This window comes from Malania oleifera, chromosome 9 (genome assembly GCF_029873635.1).
Source record: "Malania oleifera isolate guangnan ecotype guangnan chromosome 9, ASM2987363v1, whole genome shotgun sequence".
In the NCBI taxonomy this organism is placed as follows: domain Eukaryota; kingdom Viridiplantae; phylum Streptophyta; class Magnoliopsida; order Santalales; family Ximeniaceae; genus Malania; species Malania oleifera.
In genome coordinates this window covers 66,957,174-66,970,902 of record NC_080425.1, presented here as the reverse complement: position 1 = coordinate 66,970,902, position 13,729 = coordinate 66,957,174, and the positions used below count along the sequence as shown (strand labels likewise).

Here is a 13,729-nt window from a genome sequence, read left to right as displayed (position 1 = left end):
GTTCTATTATACTCTTGTTAAATCTACAGATATGAATTTAGAACTCACTGCCAAATGGATAAAAAACCGACATGCTTCACCCAATGACCGGTTGTGTGGCTCATAAGCTAGACTTAACCGTGGTCAGCCCACGAACTCTATAGTCTGCTAGTTCGACTGACTTTCCTATGTTGGTCTAGACTCCAGAAGGAACTCTACCCCTCATAACTCAATTGACTATTCAATACCAACACTCTCTTTAAGACGTGTGGTTGCACTAAGCTCTCCATAACTCTCGCAACGCTACCATGTGTACTATGGTCCACTGGAGATCTCAAACCATACATTGCAATTTAGCATTAATATTCTGCTCTGATTAAACAATTCCAAATACAATATAATCCCTACACATTTCAGTATTTCAACATATTATACATATTTCATAACTCAACACAGTATTTCATTTTTCCTCATGCAACACGATTTGAATAATATACATATTTATATAACTACTGAAATAATAAGTCAATCCATGTTCATTATCTGCTTTACTGAAAATATAGGTTAAATTATCTCAACAATTTATCTAATACTCAAAATAAGTGTTAATAAGAAAAACAAAGATAATTAACCCTACTTACCTTGACCAATTTTAGAAAATGTAAAACAACTCCAACCAATCATTTCAAGTAGACAAATTATCCAGAGAATCCATTGCTTAAATCCTGTAGCCTTTTTCTTTACTTTAATCAGTTCTTTTTCAAAAATAACAGCTATTAACACAACCCTAGGCTCAAAACCCTCAGTTTAAACAGTTGGCTTTCAAAACTTGCATGATATTCATATACATACACATATAATTTCCATTTTAACTGGTAGAATTTACAAAACAACTGGCTTATTCTATTCCCCTTAACTGGTTTCCTAAAGCTACGTCTGTAGGGATCCCAAAACTGTGTTTGCGGCGCTCACATGAACCCTGAATTCATAAATCCTAGTTTAATCAAATCGACCCCAAGTAAAATACTATTTTAACATTTCCTAGGCCCGCAAACTCCAGATAAATTATTAAACTCCCAAAAACATCAAATTTTCTTAATTCCCAAAATCTTACCCTAACCTTAGAGTGGTGCCTAGAAAGCCTAGTTCAAAAATCAACTCTACTAGACTTGTAGAGAGATGCTCCTAGATCATTGTGGTGGTTTTTGATCGTTAGTTTGGCTAAAGATTGGGGAGAAATTGAAGAGAGAGTGTGGGTTTACCTTATCCCTGGAGTGGTGCCTACAACGCTCTTACGATAAATCTATTCCGGTTAAAATGTCAGTGGCAGAGAATGGAACCCATAGGTATTTTTCATTTTTCGATTGGCACACACTTGGCCGAGGAAATTGAGGAGAGAGAGAGAAGCATAGAGAGAGCTAGAGAAGCAGAGATGCCTCTGTGATTCCTTTTAGGAAATCTTAATAATTAATTTTTCATATATATATATATATATGTATATATATATATAATACCTTTATACTTTACTTTAATATCTAATATTAGTATTATATATATACATATACATATATATATATATAATATATGTATACTTATATATCCATCCTATTGTTTATTCAATTACTTTAATTTAATAATATTTAATTAATTAATTGATTAATAATAATAATATTTTTTTCTCAGGTTACTACATTCTTCTCTCATTAAAAGAATTTCGTCCTCGAAATTCGCTAATCAATCTTTTTACCTAACCATCCTGATACCACAAATTCAATATACTCCACAGATATGTATAAATAAACTATTCAACATTCAAATCCTCAATTAAAAACATCAAACATCCAACTTGACCACAAACCGTCAAATAATAATACCTAAATTACCAAGATTGTCCTTCAAAATTTTTTCTGACTTTTAGCTACCATATCTTTGAGTTCCAATTTCAAGTTCCTGTCTCTCTGCTCGAAAACATAATCGTCAATGGATTTACCATAATTTTCTAAAGTCAGCTACTACTTCAGAAAAACACAGAAGATCCTCAAGAGATTTCTGTCCCCAAGCTTACGAAACAAAAACTCAAAAGTCCTAACAATGTTCTGATCTACCCATTCCTATCCTCGTCCTAACTTGAACCTATACTCTGGTATTAATCCCCCTAAAGTCTACAGGACCTAACAACCTAATGCACTGATACCACTCTGTCAAGCCCCGAACATGCCAAGTGTGGCCTGTGGTGTGATGTGATCCAATCACCTGTCTGATACCATAACCTTAATCACACAGCGAAAAAATAAATAAACATCCTCAATAATATATTAGAGTTCTATATAAAAATCAAAAAAAAAAAAAATTTCCCAACATCCAGTATATACATCTCAGAAACTAAAAACATAAACCAAAAAATACATCTAAGATTTGTACCCCCTCACAAAAATGTTATGCCAACAAACCCAGCCTCGAGCTTGCTAAGCTCGATCACACGGAGGTCTTAAAAAAGATGAATTGTATAACGAGTGAGACACATCTCAATAAGACGAAATAGATTAATGTCAGTATGTGACTATCATGAGTTTAGTGTATACAAAATATCATCAGTTGTTAATTAACCACAGTTATAAAACCATTCTCAGACCATACCCACTCACACACACAATTATTTATAAGTGAAAGTTCTCAAGGATAGGGGAGATTACACACCTATAAATGTAGCTCCCCTCTACTTTAATACGTTATGCAACCTAGTATGGTACAATTGATACCTATTAGAGCACTCGCCTTTCTCAGCAAGCCCTCAGGCGGAGAGTTTACTTCGCCCCAAATATATATATTACTACTATATTTAATACATTTAATACTTTGTTACTTTACTATGTATGTTGTTATCTCTGTAAAACCCAACTCTTCATAATCTCTATTTTCATAAGTTCTGTTCTCATATCACATACTCTGTTATCACATTTCACATCATATGTCTTCATATATTCTGTATTCACATATATTGTTCTGTATTTACATGCACTGTTTTATTATACTCTGGTTAAATCTACAAATATGAATTTAGAACTCACTGTTAGATGGATAAAAAATCAACATGCTTCACCCCATGACAGGTTGTACGGCCCGTAGGCTAGACTTAACCGTGGTCAACCCACCAGAATTAAATCAATTCCCAACTCTACAGTCTGCTAGTTCGATTGGCTTTTCTATGCTGGTCTAGACTCTAGGGGGAACTCTACCCTTCACAGTTCAATCAACTATTCAATACCAACACTCTCTCTAAGATGTGTAGTTGCACTAAGCTCTCCATAACTCTTGCAACGCTACTGTGCGTACTATGGTCTACCAAATATCTCAAACCATACATTACAATTTAGCATTAATATTCTGCTCTAATTAAACAATTCTAAATACAATATAATCCCAATGCATTTCAGTATTTCAAGATATTATACATATTTCATAACTCAATACAGTATTTTCGTTTTTTCTCATGCCTCACGATTTGAATGATACACATATATTTATATAACTACTGAAATAATAAGTCAATTCATGTTCATTATCTGCTTTATTGAAAATATAGGTTAAATTATCTCCACAATTTATCTAATACTCAAAATAAGCGTTAATAAGAAAAACGGAGATAATTAACCCTACTCACCTTGACAAATTTTAGAAAATATAAAACAACTCCAACCAATCATTTCAAGTAGTCAAATTATCCATAGAATCCATTACTTAAATTCTGTAGCTTTTTTCTTTATTTTAATCAGTTCATTTTTGAAAATAATAGCTATTAACACAACCCTAGGCTCAAAACCCTCTGTTTAAATGGCTGGCTTTCAAAATTTGCATGATATTCATATACAAACACATATAATTTCCATTTTAACCGGTAAAATTTACAAAACAATTGACTTAATTTATTCCTCTTACTTGGTTTCCTAAAGCTACGCTTGCAGGGATCTCAAAACTGTGCATGCGACACTCACACGAACCCTGAATTCATAAATCCTAATTTAATCAATTCAATCCCAAATAAAATACTATTTTAACATTTCCTAGGCCCACAAACTCCAAATAAATGATTAAACTCCCAAAAACATCAAATTTGTTTAATTCCCTAAATCTTACCCTAACCTTGGAGTGGTGCCTGGAAAACTCAGCTCAAAAATCTACTCCGCTAGACTTATAGAGAAACACTCTTAGATCATTGTGGTGGTTTCTGATCGTCAGTTTGGCTAAAGATTTGGGAGAAATTGAAGAGAGAGAGAGAGAGAGAGAGAGAGAGAGAGAGAGAGAGAGAGAGAGAGAGATAATTTACCTTATTCTAGAAGTGGTGCCTATGATGCTCCTAAGACAAATCCACTCCGGTTTAAATATTGGTGGTGGAGAATGGAATTTAAGGGTATTATCCGTTCTTCAATCTGCGCACGTTTAGCTAAAGAAATCGAGAAGAGAGAGAGATGGCAGGTGAAGAGGAGAGAGAGAGAGAGAGAGAGAGAGAGAGGCGTAAAGAGAGCTGGAGAAGCAGAGATGCCTTTATGATTCCTCTTAGGAAAATTTAATAGTTAAGTTTTCATATATATATATATATATATATACTTATATTCCCATCCTATTGTTTATTTAATTACTTTAATTTAATAATATTTAATTAATTAATTGATTAATAATAATAATTTTTTTCCCGAGTTACTACACTCCCTGATTGTCTATGAATCTCTCTGATTGCCTATATGCTTGTCTCTCCATGGACGTAGCCTTTGATGACTCTATTACTATGTGTTCTCCCCTTACTTTAGAAGCCTTTATTTATAGGCCTGAAGGGGTAATTTGAATTAAATTTGATTAACTAATAAATTTTTGTTTGCTCAATTGAATTTTAAAGCAAATTACGATTTGATTAATCAAAATTTCAATTTTTAAATTAATCTGCCAATCACCTTTATTTTTTATTTTTGCACATATTTAATATCTCATTTCTCTCTTCGTAGGCTTAACTTGAAGACTAAAGATTGTTGGCCCACCTCTTGTTTTTAATTTTTTTTATTATTGTAAAATTCATTTCCCTATATTTTCCATTATTTTGTATTTCCTCTTTTTTACACTATTTGTTTTTGTTATATAAGACCGAAAAAATTAGGGTGTCTACACCTTATTTCCTTAATCCCTTCGACCTTTAGACGAATCAAATCTGAGAAGTGAGAGTGAGAAATGAAATGAGAAATAAGATTCAGAAATTTATATTTGGTTCATATTCCACTATTTCACCGCCTACTAAAGCTAGGATACAGACCAATAATATTCTTACGCATATATAAATTTAATTAATTAATATATATAATTTATATTTAATTTGATTTATCAGTTTTTCGGTTCAATTATGTCTTAAAATTGAAATTGAGATTTTCCAAAATTGAAAACTGAAATCGAAACCAAATACCAAACAACCGGCTTGTGATTTCGGTGCAGTTTTAGTGTGATTTTCGATTTTTTGGTAATTTTTGTCCATCTCTAGTGTAAATAGTAAATTTAAGGGTTTTTTTAGTGGAATAGTACATTTTTTTTTGTACTTAAAAATATATCTATGTTCAAAAGTCGATGAGTTTTTTTTGTAGTCTAGCGTAATGTAATAATGCAGCTTCTAGCAACGATTTACATTATAGGATTATGCATTACACATATAACATAGAAAGAAAAAAGAAGAAGAAGGGAAAAATACGATAATTTACATGATTTGATAGCATATTTCTACTTGTCCCATAAGAGAACTACACGCCGTACCATACCGCCTATGAAGATCTTTTTTGGATTGAAGGCGAGAGAATAATTTTCAAGATGAGCCAACATAATTTTTAGTCTAAATTAACAGTCAAATGAAACAACAAACAATACGTTATACAAGTCAAAAAGCTTTTTGTCCATAGCAAACTTAGTAAAGACCGATTCAGATTTAAAATTATATAACATTATGTATGAAATTAAGTTTTGGTGCCGACAGTGGCCTAGCAGAAGTTTGGGTGCACTTATTTCATGGACTAAACATTTTTAGTCCATGTTTCATGTTATGCATTAAAAGTTTAGAACATTTAGGAAATATTTTATATATTGGAATATAATGAAAAACTATATGATTAACATTTTGCTGGTTATGAGTAAAATAAAAATGAAAATAAAGAGTTTGTTTAGCTATGCGAAGCATTTTTTATTCTATTTTATAATTTAAATATAAATTTTTAAAATTTTTTAAAAAATTATGCAAGGTAGTGCCCGGGAGCATGTATTTTGGGACTTGAATTTGAATTTCGTGTCAATTTGAAAGAAAAACAATATAATTTTATGTTATATTTTGTTTAAACCCAAGATCTAAATTCTATGCTCCCAAATGTAGGATAAGAAATCATAAATTTAGAAAATAATAAAAAAATATTTCAACTTTAATTAATTTATAAATTTAGAAAATTGGAGAAAAAATGTAATTGTTTTATGTAATTATTTGAAATATTAAATATAAAAAATAAAACTATTTCCACAAACAAATTGTACCAAAACTCTTTGTTGTTTAATGCTTATCAAAATTTTTTATACAAATGTTATACAATTAAAAAATTAGCTAGCCACCTTTTGTAATTATTAAAAAATAAATAAAAATTATTTCCCACAACTAAATGATTCCTAGATTTTCCATGTTTCAGTCTTCCAACGAATTACAAAAATTACACATTTTTCCAATTTTATATTAAAAAAGATAGCAAATAATGGGTTTGTTTAGTAGTGGAAAATAAATTTTTTATTTCGAGATTTCTTAATAATTATCAAAATATCATATTGTTTTTTAAAATTTATGTAACAAATCAAGAAATTTAAAAACAATAAAAATATAGTTTTCTAATATCGACCCAAATTTAGAAAACTAAAAAAATAGTAATTATATTAAAATCTAGAGATAGAAAATAAAACTACTTCCTGCAAGTGAATATTAATAATTTTTTAAAGATTTTTTTTATGCTAATGTTGTAGAAAACTGCAAAATAAACGAACGTTTTCTAATTTTCAAAATAACTAAAAAAATGTTTAAGTATAACTCATTTTTACAAGTAAATATACTTTAGGTTTCTTTTTGGCATTCAAAAAATAATAGAGAAATAAAAGAAAAATATGAAAGATTTCACTCTCTCATATTTAATTATTACAATTTAAATCTAAAAAATAAAAATGTACCAAATTGAATAAAAAATTAATCTTACATCTCTAGGATTTAATTTAACTTAATTGTTAATTATATTAATTTTTTTTATTTTTAAAATTTAATATGCTTTTATATATATTTTATGTAAGACATAATAATAGAAATTTTCCTTCCTATTTTTTTTCTTTCCTTTTCTAAATAAAATTGTACATCCAAATGGACCTTAACATGGGGGAAAAAAAAGGCTTTAAGATAGGGATATCATATGAACTATGAAGCAAAGATTAACCAACAAAAAAGTTTGGGGGTGGGTGTATGTAATTTGGCAAAATAGATAAAAACGAGTTAATCCGAACCAAATTCGACCCTCTTAAACCAACTCAAAACTGATCCGCACATTTAATGAGTTGAATATAATTTAATCTTTTTTTATTTGCCTTTAAATGAGTTGCTTAGCAGATTTGAAATTTTATCCAATAAATATCAGTTTATCCACTAACAACTAACTTTAAATTCATCGAAAATCCAATAACATTAATTCAATTAGCATAAACTCTATTAGTCAAGATCTGACTCCACACTCCCAACTCTTGTGCTACTATATGCACCTCTGCATTAGCCCCATGCCCACGTTTAAACTCAAACTCAAATATTTAATTTTCTCATGATCAAAACAAAAGCCTCTAAATTCATGTTCTAAAAAATTTAAAAGAAATTATAATTCTATGATTAATTATTAAATTTTTAATAATTATTAAATTATAATTTTTAAATTAATTTTAGCTATTATGTTATAAAATAAATTGTTTATTAAATAATATCTAGCATCGGCCATAAATTATCTGATTCGAATCATCATAAATCTATATTTTGAATGAGTATAATATTCTCACCCAATAATCTGTCTAATCCGTTAAGCATGACCCGTATTGATGCCCTCTACGTGTATGTATTTAATTCTTTAAACATGACACAAAGTCAACAGTGCACAATTTAAAGCAAGGCTTATGGATAGGAGGTATTGGGCCAATCATTTTGGGCCATCACAGGTCTGATTAGGGGGCGCCGGCCGTGGATTTATCCCACCGCACGGTCCCTCTTTCCAAACCGAACGAGTATCGACCATTCTACATGACTATGACGTGGGACCCACATCACTCAGCATTTTTTGATTCACAAACATTTTCATATAAAAAGTGTACGAAATTATTTGATATGAATGCCTAATTCCATCAAATTTTATTTAACTAACCTTATTGTTTCTAAGAAATAGCATTTAAGGTGGAAATTTTAATTTAAGGACGCGTGGATATCCAGTCAGTAATAAAAAAAAAAAATTATTCCTTACAAGAGTGTCTTAATGGTTGTCGGTGTAGAAAAGGGAACAAAAAAGAAGTTGACTAGAAAAAAAAAAAAAAAGATTAGTAGAGAGAGAGAGAGATGTGGGTAAGGAGAGTCGAGAGGAAAGTAAGATGATAAGGTGACATTTTGACTAATTTTAAAGTAATAATTAGCATCGTGAGTAAAAAAGTTTTAGAAATTCACTCATAATCCAAAAATATGACATGATTAGGTAGTCTAATCTAATGTTTTTTAAGTCAAAAATATGCCCATATGTCAAAGTTAAGAGTAATTTGAGACCATCACTCATGAGATGACATGATGATGGAGGACCTCTCAAAAATGTTTTTTCTCAATGTTGTATGTTTGAACCCAAAGCGTAAAAGAGTGTTTGGATCACAAATTTTGTTTTGAAGGAAAGAAGGAAAAGGAAAATAAGAAACAAATATAATTTTTTATTACATTTTCTTTATATTCAAATACTACTAAAAATAAAATTTTGTTCTAATATAAAAAAAATTAAGAGAAAAAGTAATAATATATAAAATTAAAATTTTGTTTGTTGATTCGATATATGTTTTATTATCTTTTCTATTTTTATTAATTACCAAAAATAAAAGAAAATGAATGCTTTGAATTTTTTTTTTTAAATATTTTTTTTTCATGTTTAGTTATCATACAAAGTAAGGAAGAAAATAAAAATAAAAATACAAAATCAATTAACAAAAAATTAATTTTACACATCATTAACACTTGATTTTCTTTTTTCTTTTTATTATATTAAAATAAACATTTATTTTTTAATAATATTTGGTATTAAAAAAAGGTATAAAAAGTAAATTTCCTTCTTATTTTTCTTTTCTCTTCTTTTCCTTTCCTTTAAACAATATCCTTGCTTATTGGAGCCTATTTGGATCAATGATTTTGTTTGAGTTAAAAAACAAGAAAAGAACATAAGAACAACCATTGAATTTTCTCTCTATTTTAAATAGTATTGGAAATAAAAAAATTATTCTCACACATGATTAAACATTAAGAAAATTAAATATTAATTATGTGCAAAATAAAAAATTGTATTCATTAATTTGTTGAATTTTATATTTTCCTTCTTACTTTAATTTGATAGCAAACACGAAACACTAATTCTTTTATATTTTTCTTTCCTTTTGTTTATATTTTTCGAGTTCCAAACCGGACTTATTTTCCATGTTAGTAATTTAATATTTTTCATAATTTGTAATTACATTCAAATAAAATTTTCACTTTTTAATAGTTTTTGGTATAAAAAAAATACAATACAAATTTAATATCCTCCACAAAGTTTTTTCTTTTTCTCAAACAAAATCCCTAGCCCAATTTTATGGCCAACAAGAACAATCCATGTTTGTACTCCCGTCTAGGAAATAAAGAAATATATATATATATTTTGGAGTATCGCCGGGTGTCAGAAATAAATATTGATAATGGAACAATACTGTCAAGGAAAAAGCAGTTTCAATTTGTTCACCATTCTAGGATGTTGATAGAGTAAATTTAAATTCTGTTCACTTGCAGAAATTTTTTTTTATTTTTTTTATTTTCAGTTTTTTCAAAACTCACAAAAATCAGTTTGCTTCTTAATTTTTCAGTATTTCTACATAAATATTAAAAAACTAGAAAGAGTTTGACATATTTTAATTCTTTAAAACAAAAAAAAAAAAAAAAAAAAAAAACTTTTTCTCACAAACAGGCCCTTGCTCACAGCAGCCGGAACTTTTGAGTACATAATATACGAGGTTTGTCCCAGTAATTTGTCGTGATCAGCCCTCCCAGAAGCCCCTCAATATGCGACTGCAATCCAAACTAATCGAGCAAAAATCCAACGTCCATTGAAGACCAGAAATTTAAAGAGGGTGAAAGGAGGTGGGACTTGAGCAGGTCCCAGTAATTTGTCGTGATCAGCCCTCCCAGAAGCCCCTCAATGTGCGACTGCAATCCAAACTAATCGAGCAAAAACCCAACGTCCGTTGAAGATCAGAAATTGAAAGAGGGTGACAGGAGGCGGGACTTGAGCAGGTCCCACCAGTAATTTGTCGTGATAAAAAATCCAACGTCCATTGAAGATCAAACTAATTTGATGCTGATTCCAGCTGCGAGGGACTTGAGCAGGTCCATGGTGGCTTGCAAGATAAAGAGGGTGACAGGAGGTGGGGGCTTCAGAAGAACTCTCTAATGCTCGAGTTACTGACGGGTTTTTTTTTAAGGCAGGCAACTAATTGAGGGGGTTTGTAGGGTTCACATTTCCTGTGGATTCTTCCCATTGATAAACAAAATGTTGAACTAGGCATGAGACGGATATTTCTAGTGGTACAAGCCATGGAGATGTTGAAGAACATACGGCAGAGCTCAGATCTATAGCCTGGATTGGCTCTTCCACCTTGGGAAGATGCATCCACATTTCGGGACATGAGTAGAGTTGCTCATCTACAAGGCATTCCCAACCACATTGCCTCATCTTATTTGGAGCGTGAAGAATCCCACATCAGTTGTCCTCCAGCAACTAATAGCAATGTGAACTATGGTCTATACAATGGTTTTGGCAATTTCAAATTAGGGAAGGGTCAAGCTGTTTCCATCCAACTGCAGCCAGGAGTCTTCGAAAATCCTTTTTCTTGTAAAACATTTCTCAATCTCTTGGCATCCTCCCACCTCCCAACAGAGGCATAAATATTCGCAAGAAGAGAACAGTAACCAGTTGTATCAGGTTCCAATTCAAAGCAATGGTTTGCTGCAATCTCTCCAAGTTCAACATTGTTATGCAACCTGCAAGCAAGAAGCAAGGCTCCCCAAACCCCTGCATGAGGCTGCATAGGCATACTTATTATTAGCTGATGTGCTTCCTGTAACCTTCCTGCCCTGCCTAATAGATCAACCACAATGCCATAATGATCAGCTGACGGTGTAAGTCCGTACTTCTTCATGGAGTTAAAGCAATGATAGCCTTCTTCAACCAAGCCTGCATGGTTATAAGCTGTCAACAGCCCAGTGAAGGTGACTAAATTTGGGCAAATATGGGCATCCATCATCTCATCAAACAACTTGATGGCATCAGTTGCCTTACCATTGATGCCGCATCCCAAGATCATTGCAGTATAAGCAACCAAATCCCTTTTTCCCAAGTTATGGAAAAGTTCATATGCCCTATCAATGCCTCCACTCTTTGCATACAAGTCAATTAAAGCAGTAGCCAAGTGATTGTCGATTTCAATTCCAAGTTTTCTCATATATGACTCGATCCAAGACCCAAATCTCACATCACCCAATTGAGAACAAGCAGATATAACACTAACCAATGTCATTTTATCTGGTTGAATGCGTCCATTTGGTTCAAGCATTTTGTTGAATAGCTCAATGGCCTTCTTTGGGCGGCTGTTTTGAGCATAACAAGCTATAATGGCATTACACGTGAGCTGATCCTTCTCATCCATCCGATCAAATAGCTCACGAGCAGAGTCAACGTCACCACATTTTGAGTATCCTGAGATCATAGTAATCCAAGAAACATTGTTTCTATGAGGCATTGCATCAAAAATGTTCCGCGCTAATTCAATGTTCCCAGAGCCCACGTATCCACTCACCATTGCATTCCAAGAAGCTATATTTCTTTCCGGCATCTGTCCAAACAGAGAGTATGCCCCCACCATATCACCTATGCTCGCATACCCAGAAATCATTGAATTCCAGGAGATAACATCTTTCCTCGGAATCTCATCAAAAACCCTTCTAGCTACACTCAACTCTCCAGCTTTCAAATACCCAGATAACAATGAGTTCCATGAAACTACATTTCTCTCACCCATTTCATCAAACACCATCTGTGCAGCCACCATATCACCGAACTTCGAGTACAAATCCACAAGAGCAGTTTGCACGTAAACGCCACCACAGAAACCGTATTTATGAATCTGGGCATGAATTGAAAACCCACCAATCTTATTCACAAGCCTAGCACATGCCTTAAGAACAGAAGATAAAGCAAATGTTCCTGGAGTTAGTCCACGTCTCTGCATCTCAGCATAGAGAGCATAAGCCTCCTTGAATTGGCCGTGCCGGGAGAGAATTCGAATACTGCAAGCCCACGAGACAGCGTCAGGTTCTTGCAAATGGTGAAGGATTGACTGGGCATACTGTGCAATACTTCGAGAACAATCGCTTGCAGAGAGAAGCGGCCGGCGGAGCAATAGGGGCTCGATCTGGTGAAGACCATTGACAAGGACTTGTGCATGGATTTGGCTTGCCTGGTTCACAGTTCGAGAGTTATACAGCAGGGCTGTTAGTTTTGAGATCAACATTTGGATGAACGGCAAGGTTTACTAACATGAGAGAGCGTCGTTTGAAGTCTGAACTATTCGGATTCGCATCCACATAACCACATCCATGCAAGGGAAGATCATGGAAGGATTGTAACGATGCAGAAATCAGACAAACCATTGATCTTGTGCTGCAATCAAAACAAAATTGTAGGCAAATTTTAGAATTTTACACATTGTTTCAACACCATCCAATATGCAATGTTACCGTAATGCTAGCCATTCTGATAACCTCTTCAGCCCATTCTGTTCCTATTTATCATTTTGTATCTATTTGCTGACCCTTCTATTTTATTTTATTTTTTGGGTCTGCGATGACGAGGGCTGACTGGAATGATCGACTAGGGAGAATTTTGTTTGTTACCGAAGAAACCTAGATGACATTGTAATAATATGGAAAGTTTAGTTTATAATATACTGCAAATTAAAATTCAATCATCAATATTGATATAATACTAAACTAATATTGTGTTTGAAAGTATCAATTTCAAATCTTAAATTTAAATTTGCATAGGTTTGGACAAATTTATTATAATTTTATATGATATCTTATCTAAATTCAAGACCTCTATAAAAATTAGGCAAAATTTATTGATCATTCATAAATTTTACTTTAAAATTATCCAAGAGGTTATTACTTGATTAGACATTGTCATAAGATATATAAGTAATTATCCTTACATTTGGTTCAACAGACCATGTTTTTGTTTTGATTAATGAGATTAGGGTTAAAGATATATAGAATATGATGGATCCCTAAAGCTCATCTCTGTGCAATGGACAATAGTTGCTTAACTTAATATGTTGTATCTGTAAGCATGAGTTAAGCATATAGAATTATTTATCAAGTAAGAAAGCCTTGTCCATT

The 13,729-nt window shown here is 32.0% G+C and overlaps 1 protein-coding gene across 1 annotated transcript; it reads right to left on the bottom strand.

The window, feature by feature from the left end:
- Positions 1-10,060: 10,060 nt before the first annotated feature.
- Positions 10,061-13,122, bottom strand: LOC131164054 (pentatricopeptide repeat-containing protein At4g22760). The gene is made up of 2 exons (XM_058120993.1): positions 13,070-13,122; positions 10,061-12,992 (listed from the first exon to the last, which is right to left on the bottom strand). The coding sequence occupies exon 2, from the start codon at positions 12,841-12,843 to the stop codon at positions 11,113-11,115; it is 1,731 nt and encodes a 576-aa protein (XP_057976976.1). The 5' UTR covers positions 12,844-12,992; positions 13,070-13,122; the 3' UTR covers positions 10,061-11,112.
- Between the last annotated feature and the right edge of the window lie 607 nt (positions 13,123-13,729).